At 37.2% G+C, this 15,689-nt stretch overlaps 1 protein-coding gene across 7 annotated transcripts in view; it reads left to right on the top strand.

The window, feature by feature from the left end:
- The window catches only part of LOC127941558 (neurexin-2-like), a 357,596-nt gene that overhangs the window by 143,090 nt on the left and 198,817 nt on the right, over positions 1 to 15,689 (top strand). For all 7 annotated transcript variants that reach the window (XM_052536723.1, XM_052536721.1, XM_052536726.1 and 4 more), the window contains 2 exons: positions 89 to 470; positions 13,263 to 13,453. In XM_052536723.1, coding sequence (XP_052392683.1) covers positions 89 to 470; positions 13,263 to 13,453 — 573 coding nt within the window. The remainder of the gene's footprint in view (positions 1 to 88; positions 471 to 13,262; positions 13,454 to 15,689) is intronic.

The raw sequence follows: 15,689 nt of genomic DNA, 5'->3' as shown, positions 1-15,689 counted from the left end.
GCCTTGGGATGGGTTCAGGCAGCATGCCATTCCCTCATATCATCACTTCCCAGACCTGACTAATCGAGCGTGTTTGGTTCTGCCACAGGCCAGATGAGTGGTGCACACACGCAGCTGGAGTTCCACCACATAGAGACGGGCATCATGACGGAGCGACGCTTCATCTCAGTCATGCCTTCCAACTTCATGGGCCACCTGCAGGGCCTCTCTTTCAACGGCATGCCATACCTAGACCAGTGCAAGAATGGTGACATCTCCTACTGTGAGCTCAATGCCCGTTTCGGCATGCACCGCATCGTGGCAGATCCCGTCAGCTTCCGAAATCGAGCCAGCTATGTAGCGCTGTCCACCCTGCAGGCTTACGCCTCCATGCACCTCTTCTTCCAATTCAAGACCACCAGCCCTGATGGTCTGATGCTGTTTAACTCTGGAGACGGCAGTGACTTTATCGTGATCGAACTTGTGAAGGGGTGAGTGAGTGAAGAAATAAATATTACATTCCAGCATTAAAGTTTGAATGAGTAGCCTTACAGCCCCATGAAATGAAAATGCGAATGTTGCTGCTTTGTTCATTTACAAAAAATCCCTTTCAGCAGATATACACATTTAAAAACAGGAAGAAGACACATAGGGCCCTATCTTGCACCCAGCGCAATTGACTTTGTGGAGGGCCCAAAGCGCGCTTTTCCCTCCACAGAAGCACGTCGCTAAACTAGTGAATGAACTTGCGCTCCCTGGCCGGTTCAGCGCAAAAAAGGAGGCGTGTTCCGGCGCAAACAATCCCTGGTGCTATTCTGCTGTTCCATTAAACAATTGCGCCACTGACCAGAAAAAACCTAGTCTAAAGTCAGTGGCGCGTTGCGCGTTGTTCATTATGCTATTTTAAGGGCGCATGCTTGACCATAATGTATAGCGTGCACAACGCGCATACACTTTGCTCATGTAATCTACACAGATGCAACAGTTATTTTTGCAAATCATAAACTGTTACACTAAAAAAAAATATTAACACATGAGATGACGGAAATCATTGTGGTGTGCCACGAAGATGTGAAAAAATAGGCATAAATCTAGCTTACAAATTATTCAGGCTAATTGTAGTAATTAAGGATCAGACCTGTTTGCCCAATAGTGGCAAGACATATAGGCTATGTAAGGACATCTGACAAATATGTTTGTCCGTCAAGAACCAGGAAAAAAATCGATGAAACAATTGTGGCTATTTCCTCCCACGCTTGTTTAACCAACGCAATTTTGGGTGGGTTTCTCCCATCCCCATTCAACACAACTTCTCTGTCTTTCACTGCTCTTACAAGAACATCAGTCTCCTCGGCTGTGAACCGCTCCTGGCGTGCGCCTGGTAAATCACGCCATAATAATAGCAATCCATAATGGAACTTGAGCACCTGCTTTTAAAGGGAATGTTGGATGATGCTCTGATTGGTTTATTTCACGTTACGCCCAAACCACACCTATGAATAATGAAGCTACTTCAGACCAACCCATTTTAGATTTGCGCCGGGCGCAAGAGCCATTTATCCTGCCGGGAAAATAGCAACAGCGCCGAGACCCGCCCACAAAGTTACTTGCGCTTCGCGCTTTGACACTTGCGTTTCAGATCGTTAAAATAGGGCCCATAATCATTTTTTTTTTTTTTAGATTTCATTTTTATTTCAGTATGTTTTAATATTTTGTTAACTATTTTTCATTTTCTGTTTTAGTTTGGTAATATTATTTTTGTTTTATTTTAGCTTTCAGTTTAAAAAAAAAATCGTATTTAATAGTTTGTTTAACAATTATAACACTTTACAGTACAGTTGATTTACAGTATTTCTCTTCTTTTATAAAATACCCTAAATATTCATATTCAAATAGTCATCTTGCAATACACAGATTTTTGTCCAGTCAAATGCTCTTGAGTGAAAAAGCCCATCTTTCTTTAATAAAAAAGAAATGTTATGCTCAAATGTCCGATAAGAAATGTGCTTAGAAAAAGAAAACTGTCATCAGCTGATTTCATGTCTTTAAATAGCTGAACACTTCAAACCAATCAGAGTAAAAGCTTATTGAATGAATTTTTTTCCATTATTAAAGGACTTTTTGGAGTGCGTCACTATTGGCCATACTCGTATTGCTAACCCCCCTCCCCCACTGCATTTAGCATTAAAATCCTATTAATAAAAGCAGTTTAATTAAAGTTTGAAGTTGAGATGGGAACTATAAAGAGATGAGAATAGAAGATTTCTTAACATGGCTGCACGAATCAGGAACTAGAAAATTTCAGAAATAGGCAAGGTATTATGAAATGATAATAACGTCGAGAACTACCTGATTGAGAAAAGAGAGAGAGATGAAATTAGGGTGCAATATAACGCTAAGCCTTAGCTATATGTGATAGAAAGCCTAAGGCCAGAGAGAAAGACACCTGAGCAGAAAGCAAAGTTTCCTGAACTATTCTATGGCGCTACTGCAAAGGAAATTATATTATTCTCTAAATTGTCCGCTTGGCTTCTAATCTGAATGTGATGAAAAAGACAGTGTATTGTGAAATAATGCAAAGACAATACTTTCTCATATTGTGTAATCTTTGTCAGCTGCACTCAGCAACATACGTCACAACTAGTGTAGTGTAGTAAATTTGGTTAGTTTAATGAATTTCACAAAATACGAATAGACTTTGTTGCAAAGTCTAGCGACCTACCTTTTAAGGTGCCTATAAAGGTAGGCATCTTAATTATGTTGCCTACTAAGACTTCATGTTTTGGCCAAAGGTTAGCAAAGATATTTAAATCAGTATTTGTGTGTGCTGCTTAGTTTTGTGTATTGTGTTGTTAGTCGAGCTCTATTGAGATTAAGTTTAGTTTGAAGCACGGGGTGTTCTAAATCAGTCACTTAAAAGTTTTCTTTTCAGTTAGCATGTTTTCTTAGAAGTCAGCTGTCTATGTAGACAGTATACACTGAGACAACTCCAGAGGTTTTGGAACAGAGCTTGAATGCTTTGATGAATCCTTCACTGAATCAACTCAATGAATCTGACTCACTGAAACGTGATGTTTATATGCATTATTTATTTATTTATTTTATTCTATTAAGAATTATAAAAGTTTAATAACTCTTATAATTCAATCTTTAAAACATTGCAGTATGCTACCAATTTCGCATTGTAATTTTTAGATCAGTTTGATGGATGGGTGAGGTTCTGTAGGAACCATTGAGAGGAAGAAAAAGCCCTTAAAACTAAAAAAACTAACTTAAAACTAGTCTTTACATACGCTCTCCCACCCATGTGAAATTGTAAATCCAGATATTGAGACATTCCCACCGACAGCTCAAAGTTCATGCATTTCACAGATTGTTGATGATCTCATCCTTCAGCATGCAAACATCAGTCCCTCGAGAGTTAGAGCTCAAAGGCCTTTTCCAACAAAACTAACACACAGTTGTTTCTGTAGGAGAGAGAGAGAGTTGCAGATATAATTGGAGAAACTCCCAGAAGATACAGCAGATATTCGAGGGATCACATGTAAGCAGCTAGTTACACACTTAAGAATATGAGAGACATCCAGATGAAGTTAAGCCGCCACGCTAAACTGCGCGTTTAAGTTTGCGATTAGTTTAAGAGACATTACTTGGATGTGAATCATAACCGTGGGCGGGTGAGTCAAGTCGCATTATGAGATTCACACATTTGTCTCCTTGGCATTTAGTTAAAGGTACAAGGAGGAGGAGAATCGCTTGATGAATCATCACAGGATAGGGGCCATATTTAAATTTAAACAAATTCTGCATGAGTTGCTTTTGGTTATGCGTAAATGCTGATCGGTATCTGGTAGGAAGGAGCACATCGGGAGTTATTCATTGGCGTTCAGGCTTATGCTCAATGACTCTGAGGCGACTGTGTCTGCACGTCAATCAAGAGCAACGATTGCGTGGATTGCTATTCTAAGCCTCAGATACTGTAATCGGCTCAAAGAAAAGTGCAAATCCATTTCTAAAAAAAACTGATAAAGTAAGCAATGGTGACCTTGATGAAAAAAGAGCAGCTTTTAATCACATGTAATGTAAGTGTTATTTGATTAACGGTATTCTATTTATTGGCAGCCCACTCTGTTCCCAACTCACATGCCAAAGCCGCCACGTGGGAGATCCGCAGTCTTGCATCAGATATTTTTTCCCACCAGCTAGTAAAAGATTTTTTAAGCTCAATCACACTGCTCATGACAGTCATGTAGCAGGTACGACAACCTGATTTGCTGTTTGAATTCTATTCCATTGGGCAAAAGCGAATAGTGAAAAGGGGGAAGGTGCCTCAGATGTTTAACTTCCTCAACCGCAGTGGTCCAGAAAGTCAGTCATTCAGTAAGCAATTAGACAGCAGGTGTCCTCGCCTCTCACCGGAGTCTGCACAAGCATATGAAATGAGAGCGCACTAATGAGCACACTTTCTCTTTCTTTCTCTGCAGTATCTTGATGTATAAACTGAGAGCAAATTCTAATGTTTATACAGTAGTTTGAATAAATATGAGCAGTGCACTGTATATCTCCATGGCCTGGTCCGTATCGAACACTGCATTTTTAGTTGTTGTTGTTTGAATACAGCGCAAGAGTGTCTTAGTTCCGGCAGTATTTTTCACATTTAAGCATTTCAGACCATTTTTCACTAAAGAGTTACAATATAAGCCACACAAACATCTCGGAGATGAATCACAGAATTATAACATTCACCTGGCAGCAAAAAAGTATTTGAAAAGCGGAAAAAAAAAGGTATAAGACGTGTATTCAATGTCTTATGAGGGATTGAACTACTGCTGTAGTTACTTTTGATCTCTATTGCTGAAATTGGCCGTTCTATCAGGAAAGATGATTTCCCATAAGGCATATTTCACTGCTAAACAACCCGAAGCTGACGGTAAGTCTTTCTTGAAAGATTTGGAAATTATCCAACCTAGGCTCATTGGAAAAAAAACTTGCCTATGGTGACATTTCTGCAAAATGGTATTGCTATACTACTTGTACGTTTCACGACACTTTCAAAGTGAAATGTCCAAAGAACTTTTAACGTTTTAAACAGATGAATTTGAATCTGGCAAATTTATGCAACATGGCAATTTCCTCTACTGTGTTTTAAAAATACCATACCACATATACAAAACCCTAGTGTAAACCAAACATAATGTTAACAGAAGCAAAAGTGAGATACAAATACATTGACAAAGCAGCCATGCTATTTTAGCTTGCTTCAATTCTTTTGAGTTTTTTAATGACTTACGTTTCATGTGACACGATACCGAGCACTGCGCACCACAGTCGTACCAGGTGATCTACCAAGCAATTTTACTATGTTAAAAAATCTAAACATATGGAACTGGTTATGTGATGCAAATGTCAAAATGTATTAGTTTACAAATGCACTATGGTGAAATATGTATAGATGTTTGTATATGTATTTTTTTTTTCTACAGATAAGTAAAAAAATATATATATCAAATACTAGCTGATAACTGACATGATAGTGATATCTTGTGCATGACTAATATTGGCATATTAGTTATTGTAGGGGAATTTACAGTTAAAACCCAAGGACCAGATATGTCGCAATGAAGACCAGGACTCAGAGATGAGTTCAATTAATAATAATAATTTTACTTGAAGAAAATAGTTTGCAATTTCATCAGCAGAAGTCAGCTTCAACACTCTCAAAGGAGTTCGCAGGCCGCCCCCAGTACAATACAAAATCAAGCACAGTTATACCCTGACAGAGGATACTAATTGCGTCAATACATGAGTCAACAAAATTCTGATTGGTTCCAAAACCTAGATAAAACTCTCCAAAGACGTAGATCTGATACGCTGGACACTGGCAGTTGATTGTTTGTCCTGGGACTGTCTGAGCTTCTCCCTGTACAGACAGATACTAACACACATACACAGAGAACTTATCTAAAATTCAAGGCTTTCTAGCACTGGCAAGTGTCTTATCATTACGGTTGGATACACACACATAATATGTGGACATTCATCTTGAGGAAAAGAAATACAGCACACATAAGGTTACACATTTCACTCTTGCTATAACTTGATTAATAGTCAAACAAGAAATCATGTAATAATATAATATAATATCAGTATGAAGCAGACATGGGGACTTGGTCCCATCTCTGGTATGAAGGATATGGCAACTCGGCATCCACTCCTTCAGTCCCCCGTTTTAGATCAATGTGGGGTCTAATACCCCACATCTGGTCTAATAAATGCGGTCAGGTGTCGTTGTGATGCATGCTAAGAATGCAGACTGTTGGTCAACTTAAACATGTGCATACTTAAAATCTCTGGTACTGGCTGACATTTCTAGTAATAAACACATTATTTTGTACAAAATACTTCCCATATACATTCTTATTTCCCATATACATTAATCTACTTACTTAATCCCACAATATCGGCACTTGCACTAGTCTTTCTTCACATAATGTCTTTTCCAGTGAATCATTCTGTGTGTCCCTCTACCTGGAAAAGTGTCCTCACTTTCATCAACATATCTTTGTAAATACCTCTCTTCCTACTACAGCTACTTCACACTTACCCTCTAAAACCAAACATTTATCCAACAGCCTTAAGACTAAATTTGATTATTCATTAACCAGATTTAACAAATCATTAAAGAAAAACGCATACACTATAACCAATTCAAAAAAAGTTTTAACCCTTAAGAAGGATATTTGTCTTATTTGTTTTCTTTTAACATGTCTTATACAACTATGATGAATTTTAGTTAATTTGGTCATATAGTAAAATAAACTCATTACAATAAACGTATATATATTATTCTCTGGAAGCCGGGCTAAATGAATAACCACTGTTATTGCATTCCTGACATATGTCAGACCCTCAGTCACCTCACAGATACCAAATACAGACATTGCTTATAACCTAAATCCCAGTAAAGATACCCTTATTTTATGAAAATCTATCATTTTCCCGATCAATGGTACAATTATAGAGATTGAATATCCATTTTACCCTTTCATTCCAAACTTGGTGTTAAAAACACAAAAATAAACAAACCAAAAATAAGTAAGATCAATATTGAGCCATCTTTAAAAATAAAAATAATCATAATCATTATTTCCTCGAAAACCTAGAGCAGTTCCTAGTTTATTACTTAATAGCCCTTTTATTAAGCTTTACTTTCACCACAAATCCATTTGCAGTCATCATAGATCACATGCTGTTTAAACATACATGAACCATTAAACTAAACTTGTCATAGTTAACAACATTTGATCAAAATTACATTTTAAGTATTGAAGTGTCTAACTTCAAAAATACAACTAACCTGTCCACTTATTGTCATGCATGTATTTATTTTATACCATGACATTACTGTTAACCATACTCATTGCCTTATTATTACCCTTTTTTTTTTTTTTAAATGTCTTGTCAATTATCATACCATATTACTGTACTCAGACTATATTAATGACACATTCAGAAGCAAATCCTCAATACCTCGTATTAAGTCAATTTAGTTCTCACTGTTTTGTCAGTTAGAAATGCTTACACATCAGCTACGTGATCAATGTCTTAACAACCCTCGTTCATGTTTGTCATTTGGCAGTGATATTTATTTACTCAAAATTATTATAAACTGAAAAAGAGCACACAGATTTCCCAATACTATTACTAAATGAACAATACTATTACTTAGTTCTAAACGCCCAAATATTTATTAAAGAGACATCCTCAGTTTCTGTAAATCTGTATTGAAACAGTATACATTATCAAAAAGCCCTGTCAGTGTTCACACTATTAATTTGATTTGACCTGACAGGTGTTCATAAGCAGCTCCATAGAGCCTATTACAATTGTTTTGTTCAAACAAAATTTATTATTATTATTTTTTTTTTGCTGTGCTATTTCAATTAATTCAAACCTCTTGTTATGGATTTGCTCCATTAAGGGGCTATCCAAACGTTTTTGTTCAACTTATCTCTGTTCTACATAAACCACTACATAAAGCTTTTGCACTATATTACACAAGCAGGATTCACTCCTTTGTTTTCCCACCAGGCTTCTTTATGTGAGGGTGCTCTCTGGATAATTTGGTTAGTGACGTAGCCAATCTGTCACTGTTTTTCTGCCGTCAAGTCTAAAATATTTACCTTTACCATTCAAACAACAAAGTGTTAACTTGTTAAAATTTAGACCCTCATTTAAATTTAGGCATGGATTTTAAACCCATTTTGGACGGCAAACTTAAATTTCACAAATCCAATCATATAAACACTCTTAAACATATTAATCCAGAGAGTGATTTAAATCAGCGTTATAGCCAATCCTCTTAAAGCTCGTCCCATGTTTGGCATTGTCTTTTCATTAGTTTCACTCAGAATTATCGACTTCTGTAAAGTAATTTCACTCAACACATCTGTAATGATAAAACACTCATTCCAGAGGTTAGTGACTCAATTGAAACAAAACAGGAACAGAATTGTCCCCCAAAAATTTATAGTAGCCATCCTTGTGCATGCACATACTTAACACATTAATATTTTAACAGCTCATATTTAAGGTTTGCTTTTGGAATTAAATCAGAAGGATTTAAACTTAAACATTGTCTGTGCATTTTACCTAGTTTGTACCTAGTCTCTTATCTAATCTCAAAGTTTGCCTGTTCATTAATGATTTTTATTTAGAGTAAAATCAGCTTGGTTGTTTTGGTCTTCAAATCATTGCTCTCTTTTGGTTACTCTGACTTAGCAGGCCGATAAGAGAAGAAGAGCACCATCCATGCCTCCACTCAAGCACTCTCTCTCTCTCTCTCTTACTGTGCAAAATATTATTTATTTATTTATTTATTTTGACAATTTTTGCCAAACTTTAACTTAGACTATAATCTAACCTGATTTGCCAAACTTTAACTTAGATGAATATCAAATTCATTACAACGTATAACCCTAAATCATTCAAATAGGTTAAAAATGTCAAAGTTTCTATATCTCAAATCTCAGTTTAAACTGTTTAAAATACATAATGCTAGGAAAATTTCTTTAAAATTATTTTTACCTTACATGCTTAATTCCCTTAACCTTTGTTATCTAAACCATCTCTTGATTAAGCAGAAGCAGTCTTCATTTTTAGCCACCACCATATCTTGTAATCATCTTATGCCATGCCTAATGACCTGCATGAGTAAAGACTATGATATTGACATATTAGTTCAATATAATTTTAGCCTCATAAGAAATTTTGTCTCAAAATAATGACTGTCATCACATGGTCTCAGATGGTTCTTGAAAGCCCATTGCCATTAACTCTTTATAAATAAGCCTCTTTTCCTCAGGGTTTGATCCACTGGCATAGTTGCATCAAGTTGTGGACGCTTGTCACAACAATCAGTCAAGGAATGCGGTTGCTGGTGATCAGGTCTGGAGGAGCTCACATTTTGAGGCAGATTGCTGTACTTCATACAGTTCCCCTCTTAATGATGCTCTAGGCCTATCAAGCATCTGCTCAACTCCACTACCATCTCACATATAACACCTCCCTTCAGGGCAGGTGCCCAGTGGCGGTGACCCCCTGCCTTAGGTTGTCCCCTATTGGCCAGAAGAGGATCTTACCCGTCATTGAGAAATCACCTCATGCACACTGGTAACCACTTTTTCCCGTTGCAACATCCTCGACAGTCTTCTTCCAGAATCCAGTATTTCCTGCAGCTTAGGAAAGGTGCACTCAAGAACCATGAGAGCCATTGACAGCACCTACTAGTGTTAAAACATTGAAAAAGGTTAATCAAACTAATATTTAATCGCTAAACTCAATTGGATACCTCCAAACTATCATGCTGAGATTACTCAGTGAATTTATTTTTCACACCCGTCCATTCATTGTAATTTTCTGTTGCTTCTGTAGCTGGAGCCATCAGGCCCTGTATGATGGTGAAGACTAAAAATAAGACAGATAAGTTACTGGTCATAGAACAAATAGCAATACAACTGTTTAACTATTCAAAATTATTTACATCTATAGCTCAGGGTCTGTATTATGATTTTAAAGACCTCATGTATCTTCAACAATTGCTCCTAAATTGTTATTCATTATTTTAATAATCTCTTATTTCTTACATGCATTGGGCAGTTGAACATTTAACTACAAATTGCCCTCTTAATGCATTAAATCTGAAATCTTTTTATCATGTCCTTTAGCATCTCAGTGCCTATGATTTGACTGAAACACTGTGCTGTACTATAAATATCTTATCACTTAAACACAGGCTCAGATAATGGCATTTTAGCTTACTTTGAATGAGAGAGAGAGAACTCTGAGGGATTCAGGACTCGTAACAATGCATTTTCATTCATTTTTAACAATTTCATCGTACTATCATTTTACTCTAGCCCAGTTTAAAACTTGTCAGAAATTATATGCATTTTAAAAATAAACATCTTTATATTTGTATTTTTACTTTATTTTCGCAACTCAAATGTTTCTCAAAGTTCTTTGCAGTCATTGTCATTACTTTTACATCAACTTGTATTTATCCATTCACTTAATTCTGGCCATGGCTTCTGAATTTCAACATTGGTTTTAAATCTGTCAGAGGTTATCTGACCCAGGTATATTACTTTGGGTCTTGCTAGCATGCTGTCTTCAAAGTTACTTTGAAACCCCCGTTTATGTTACTTGTTTACAACTTTATCATCTCATAAACAAAAAATAATTTTCTTTTCTCTTCTTTTTTCTTTTTTTTATGATGCTGCGTGACTACAATTTTGCAATCCAACAATAAAATTACTCTTTTGGCCAAACATTAGTAAATATAGGAATTACATTTTTTTTTTTTTTTACTCAGAACATGTCTCTGGTACTTTTAAAGCTTAAGCCAGAGTCATGGTGGGGGCCAGCATGAGATAAAACAACGGCTTCATTGTAGTCAAAGTAATTTTATCTTTTTTAAAGCAAAACATAAGCTTCTAAGTTTTTCCAAAATGCCACTGCCAATTTGTGTGCCTTCAGTTGTTTTTTTTCACTAACCCAGAATTCTGTTCAGTATTCCTTGTCAGGACTTTCAACAATTATATAGCACTCAGTTACTTCGGGGATTATTTTTAACAAATCGGCACATACATTTATAAATGTTTATTTCTCTGGTTCTGTCTTTGTTTAAAGCCAATAAATTTTTTAGTTTTAACTTTCCAATCAGAATCAAAGCTCAGACTGACCATTCTTTCAATGAATTCAGAGAATATTTTTAAAGTCAGAGCTTCAGAGCCAAACTGTTTACAGCATTTGCTCTCTTCTGTTTCATTATTTCTATCAGGGCTTACCAGGTTACCTAATTTGTCAGTCATATTTCTATCATAAACCAAAAACATATTGAGGCGGCGATCTTACCAACAGCACTTGACTTCTGCGTGATGAAATTACAAAGTATATTCCAGAATTTCCATATACTGGTCCAATCCAATCAGGGTCATGAAAACTACATTTTAGCTCTTTTGGGGTTGTTCCTGAGGCATCCCAGATCAATCAATACTTTCCCTTTGCATATATCCCTATATTTTTTATAGGTGCACATATGAATTATCACTATTTATTTTTAAACACTAATTTTGGATACTCTTTTCCCTAACCACTGACCTGGCCTATTTCTAAGCTCGGGGCGCCCCCGTCTGTAATGGTGGGTGATCGAGAGTTGGAAGAGCGAGATACGACTAGAACCCCCGTCTAGCGTCTTACATTCTTCTCGGGATTTCCCATACCCCTACTTTGGCTTCCCTGGCCGTAAATGCACTGCCCTTTATGGCCTCTCGTGCTTTTCGGCTTTCTGTGCTTGACCCAGCACTGCCTATTTACGGCTCTATGTGTCCCTTGTCCCTCGGTGCTTGACCCAGCACTGCCCTTTACGGGTTCACATGCCTGTTAAGAATGCGTTTTTGTCCCCCCCTGGACTGTGCACACCTAGAAAATTTTTACGTCTCTCTCTAAGACCTATAGGTGTGCACCTGTTCCCTCTGTAACTGTACACATCTCTAAATATCTTATATCAAGACCTACCGATGTGTACTTGTACCCCTTATACTCACAAGGTTACTTATTTACAGGTATATTGTGACACCAATTTACCTTACTCCACCCTGGAGCTGGTGTCTACCCCCTCACGTCTGAGTGAGTCTATCGTTCCTCCTTCTCTCGACCCCCTCCACTTACAGACAGTCCCTAACCAATAATATTAAATCTAAAATCTTTCCTACCTTGGTTTGATGATTGATCAGGGATGTCACCAAAGAACTATTGCCCGCCGATCCTCCACCATTAACTGTAGGGGAATTTACAGTTAAAACCCAAGGACCAGATATGTCGCAATGAAGACCAGGACTCAGAGATGAGTTCAATTAATAATAATAATTTTACTTGAAGAAAATAGTTTGCAATTTCATCAGCAGAAGTCAGCTTCAACACTCTCAAAGGAGTTCGCAGGCCGCCCCCAGTACAATACAAAATCAAGCACAGTTATACCCTGACAGAGGATACTAATTGCGTCAATACATGAGTCAACAAAATTCTGATTGGTTCCAAAACCTAGATAAAACTCTCCAAAGACGTAGATCTGATACGCTGGACACTGGCAGTTGATTGTTTGTCCTGGGACTGTCTGAGCTTCTCCCTGTACAGACAGATACTAACACACATACACAGAGAACTTATCTAAAATTCAAGGCTTTCTAGCACTGGCAAGTGTCTTATCATTACGGTTGGATACACACACATAATATGTGGACATTCATCTTGAGGAAAAGAAATACAGCACACATAAGGTTACACATTTCACTCTTGCTATAACTTGATTAATAGTCAAACAAGAAATCATGTAATAATATAATATAATATCAGTATGAAGCAGACATGGGGACTTGGTCCCATCTCTGGTATGAAGGATATGGCAACTCGGCATCCACTCCTTCATTATCAACCAAAGCACATTTATCAAAATAATTTATAAAATCAAAGCAACAAAAAATACCTATATAATACATGGAGCTACAGTGCACTGCAGTTTAACAGACATTTTCCTGAAGACCGTAAGCTGTTTACTGTGGCTGCACACGGAGCGTCTGACAGGATGGAAGTCTGTCTGTGCCAGTATTTCAAGCCTTGTTACAGATATTGATTTGGAAGCAAAAAGGCAGTATTGTCATCCTAAAGAGGGTTGGCTGATTCCTCTGGGCTGTGTGATTGACAGTGGAACTGATGTATTGCAGGTACATCCATTATGTTTTTGACTTGGGCAATGGGCCGTCGCTCATGAAGGGCAACTCCGACAAGCCGCTCAATGACAACCAGTGGCACAACGTGATAGTCTCCCGCGATGACAGCAATGTGCACACGCTCAAGATCGACTCCCGCACGGTCACACAGCACTCCAATGGAGCCCGCAACCTGGACCTCAAAGGTACTTCCTCTCATCCACACTTTTCAGTATGCTTTCCTGTAAGAACTAATCCATAATAACGCTTCCTTCAGTGAAAAAGTCCATCCCCTGTTGTGCTCTCACATCAAAATCTACTGTCTGACATATTTGTTTAGAATCGTTTTGAACTGCTTTTGCTTGTAATCGGTGCTTGATCTGTACATATTTCTTTCCTAATTCAAAAAAGGACCCCTTTTTCACTGGATGAAGCAGTGTTATGGATGGAGGACTACGTTTGCAATTAAAAATGTCTTGATGGATTTGTTTACTATAAAACACAAAGCTTTTAGCTTTTTTTGTCCATGCAATGTAAGTCAATGGTAGTCAAGAGGATTTGGTTCTCAATATTCTTCATGATATATTGCACAGCAGAAGGAGTGTTCCTGTGGCTGTGTGTTAGCAGCACAAAAGGTTGTGGGTTCAATTCCCAGGGAACACACATACTGGTAAAAAAAAAAAAAAAAAAAAAAATGTGTAGCCTGAATGCACTGCAAGTCACTTTGGATAAAAGTGTCTGCTAAATGCATAAATGTAATGCAAATTTGAAACGGCATGGAATGAATGATAATTTTCTATCACTTCTAACAGCCATTAAGAGCCACACTTCTGATTTTTCAGTTTAACAGATCTTTCTTCCATCATTACACTCACTATGGTTGTTTAGGCTGTTATCTCATTCTTAAGTATGATTAGATGCATATTTGCTGTTTTACACTCATCTCGAGTTTGATTTCAAACTCTTGCATTCAACTTGAATGAGTACAGTATTTTTCCTGATGGGTATTTACACAGCTCCTTGTTTAAGTCATTTTGCTTCTGAAATCTACCTTCGAGTACTTCTCACCATTGCTGTTGTTACTCACTGTTTCGGCTGCAATTAGAAGAACCAAGAGCAGTGCCTAAAGGGGACACAACAACATGCCACTGCATAATTTTTAATGCTTCCAAACCTGCTTTTCCTATCTTAAGCAGGTGTTGTATGATGCTGGGCACAATAACAAAGGTTTACCTCGCTTGAAATGTAAAAACATGAAATCTCATGTATATTTAGTTATTTTCCTGTGTGTTGAAATTTTTGATTGAAAGGACATCAGCAGCTATTGCCAAAGCGACTTCTCTCCTTTCTGAGTTTTCACTGGCATCTTTGTAGAAATCTTGGCAGGCAGTCCTTAGTTTTTGTGTTTTAGGCAACGCTAGAAGCAAGCTGAGAAAAATTCACAAAAAGTAAACAGAAACCACTTTGTTAAGACCACATAATCTAACCACTGAAGTCAATGTAAGGAGAAGTTGTCAAGGTGTTTTTTTGCCTTTCTGAAAATGGTGATCGTCTAATGTGATAGATTGGATTCCTCAAGTTAAAAAATAAAATAAAAGATAAATAAATTAGACGTTTCGCTGTTTGATTTATGAGTGTTGTGTCAGCAGGAGGTAAAGAATAGTTTGCAAGACCCTCAAGACTCTGTCTAGGTCAACAAGTCTATTAAAAATATCAGGTAGTTTCTGAATCAGGCATTCAGAGATACTCATCTGCAACTCGGTTGAAACGTGTGATTATTTGAGTTATTGTTCCCTATCAGCTTGGTCCAGTCTGCCCATTCTCCTCTGAATTCTGGCATCAACAAGACATTTTCACCCACAGAACTGCCACTCACTGGAGATATTCTCTTTTTCAGACCATCCCCTGTAATCTCTAGAGATGTGTGTGAATGGAAATCCCAGTTGATCAGCAGTTTCTGAAATACTCAGTCCAGTCTGTCTGGCACCAACGGCCATGCCATGTTCAAAGTCACTTAAATCACATTTCTTTGCCATTCTGAAGCTCGGTTTGAACTTCGGCATATTGCCTAAATGCATTACGTTGCTGCCTTGTGATTGGCTGATTCGATATTTGTGTTAACAAGTAGGTGAACAGTTGTACCCAATAAAATAGTTGGTGACTGTGTGTATAAAGATGTTATTTTATGTTATGTTAAAGTTTTTTTTTTTTTTTTTTACATTTCTACACTATACACTATAGAATATCACTTTTTGGTTCACTAACCATGATGCTTAAATAAAGACTGTGAGAAGGAAACATTTTAAAGCTTAAAAAGTCTCGAGCACAAAAATCCAACCGTACATCAACATTTTACTTTAAATGCAAGAGTAATATAGGCCAAATTAAATAAGGCCATAAAGTGCAAACTCCTTCTGTCAGGCTCTGAGGTCTTTTTTTGTT

This window comes from Carassius gibelio, chromosome A21 (assembly GCF_023724105.1).
Source record: "Carassius gibelio isolate Cgi1373 ecotype wild population from Czech Republic chromosome A21, carGib1.2-hapl.c, whole genome shotgun sequence".
Classification (NCBI taxonomy): Eukaryota; Metazoa; Chordata; class Actinopteri; order Cypriniformes; family Cyprinidae; genus Carassius; species Carassius gibelio.
This window is presented reverse-complemented; position numbering and strand designations above follow the sequence as displayed.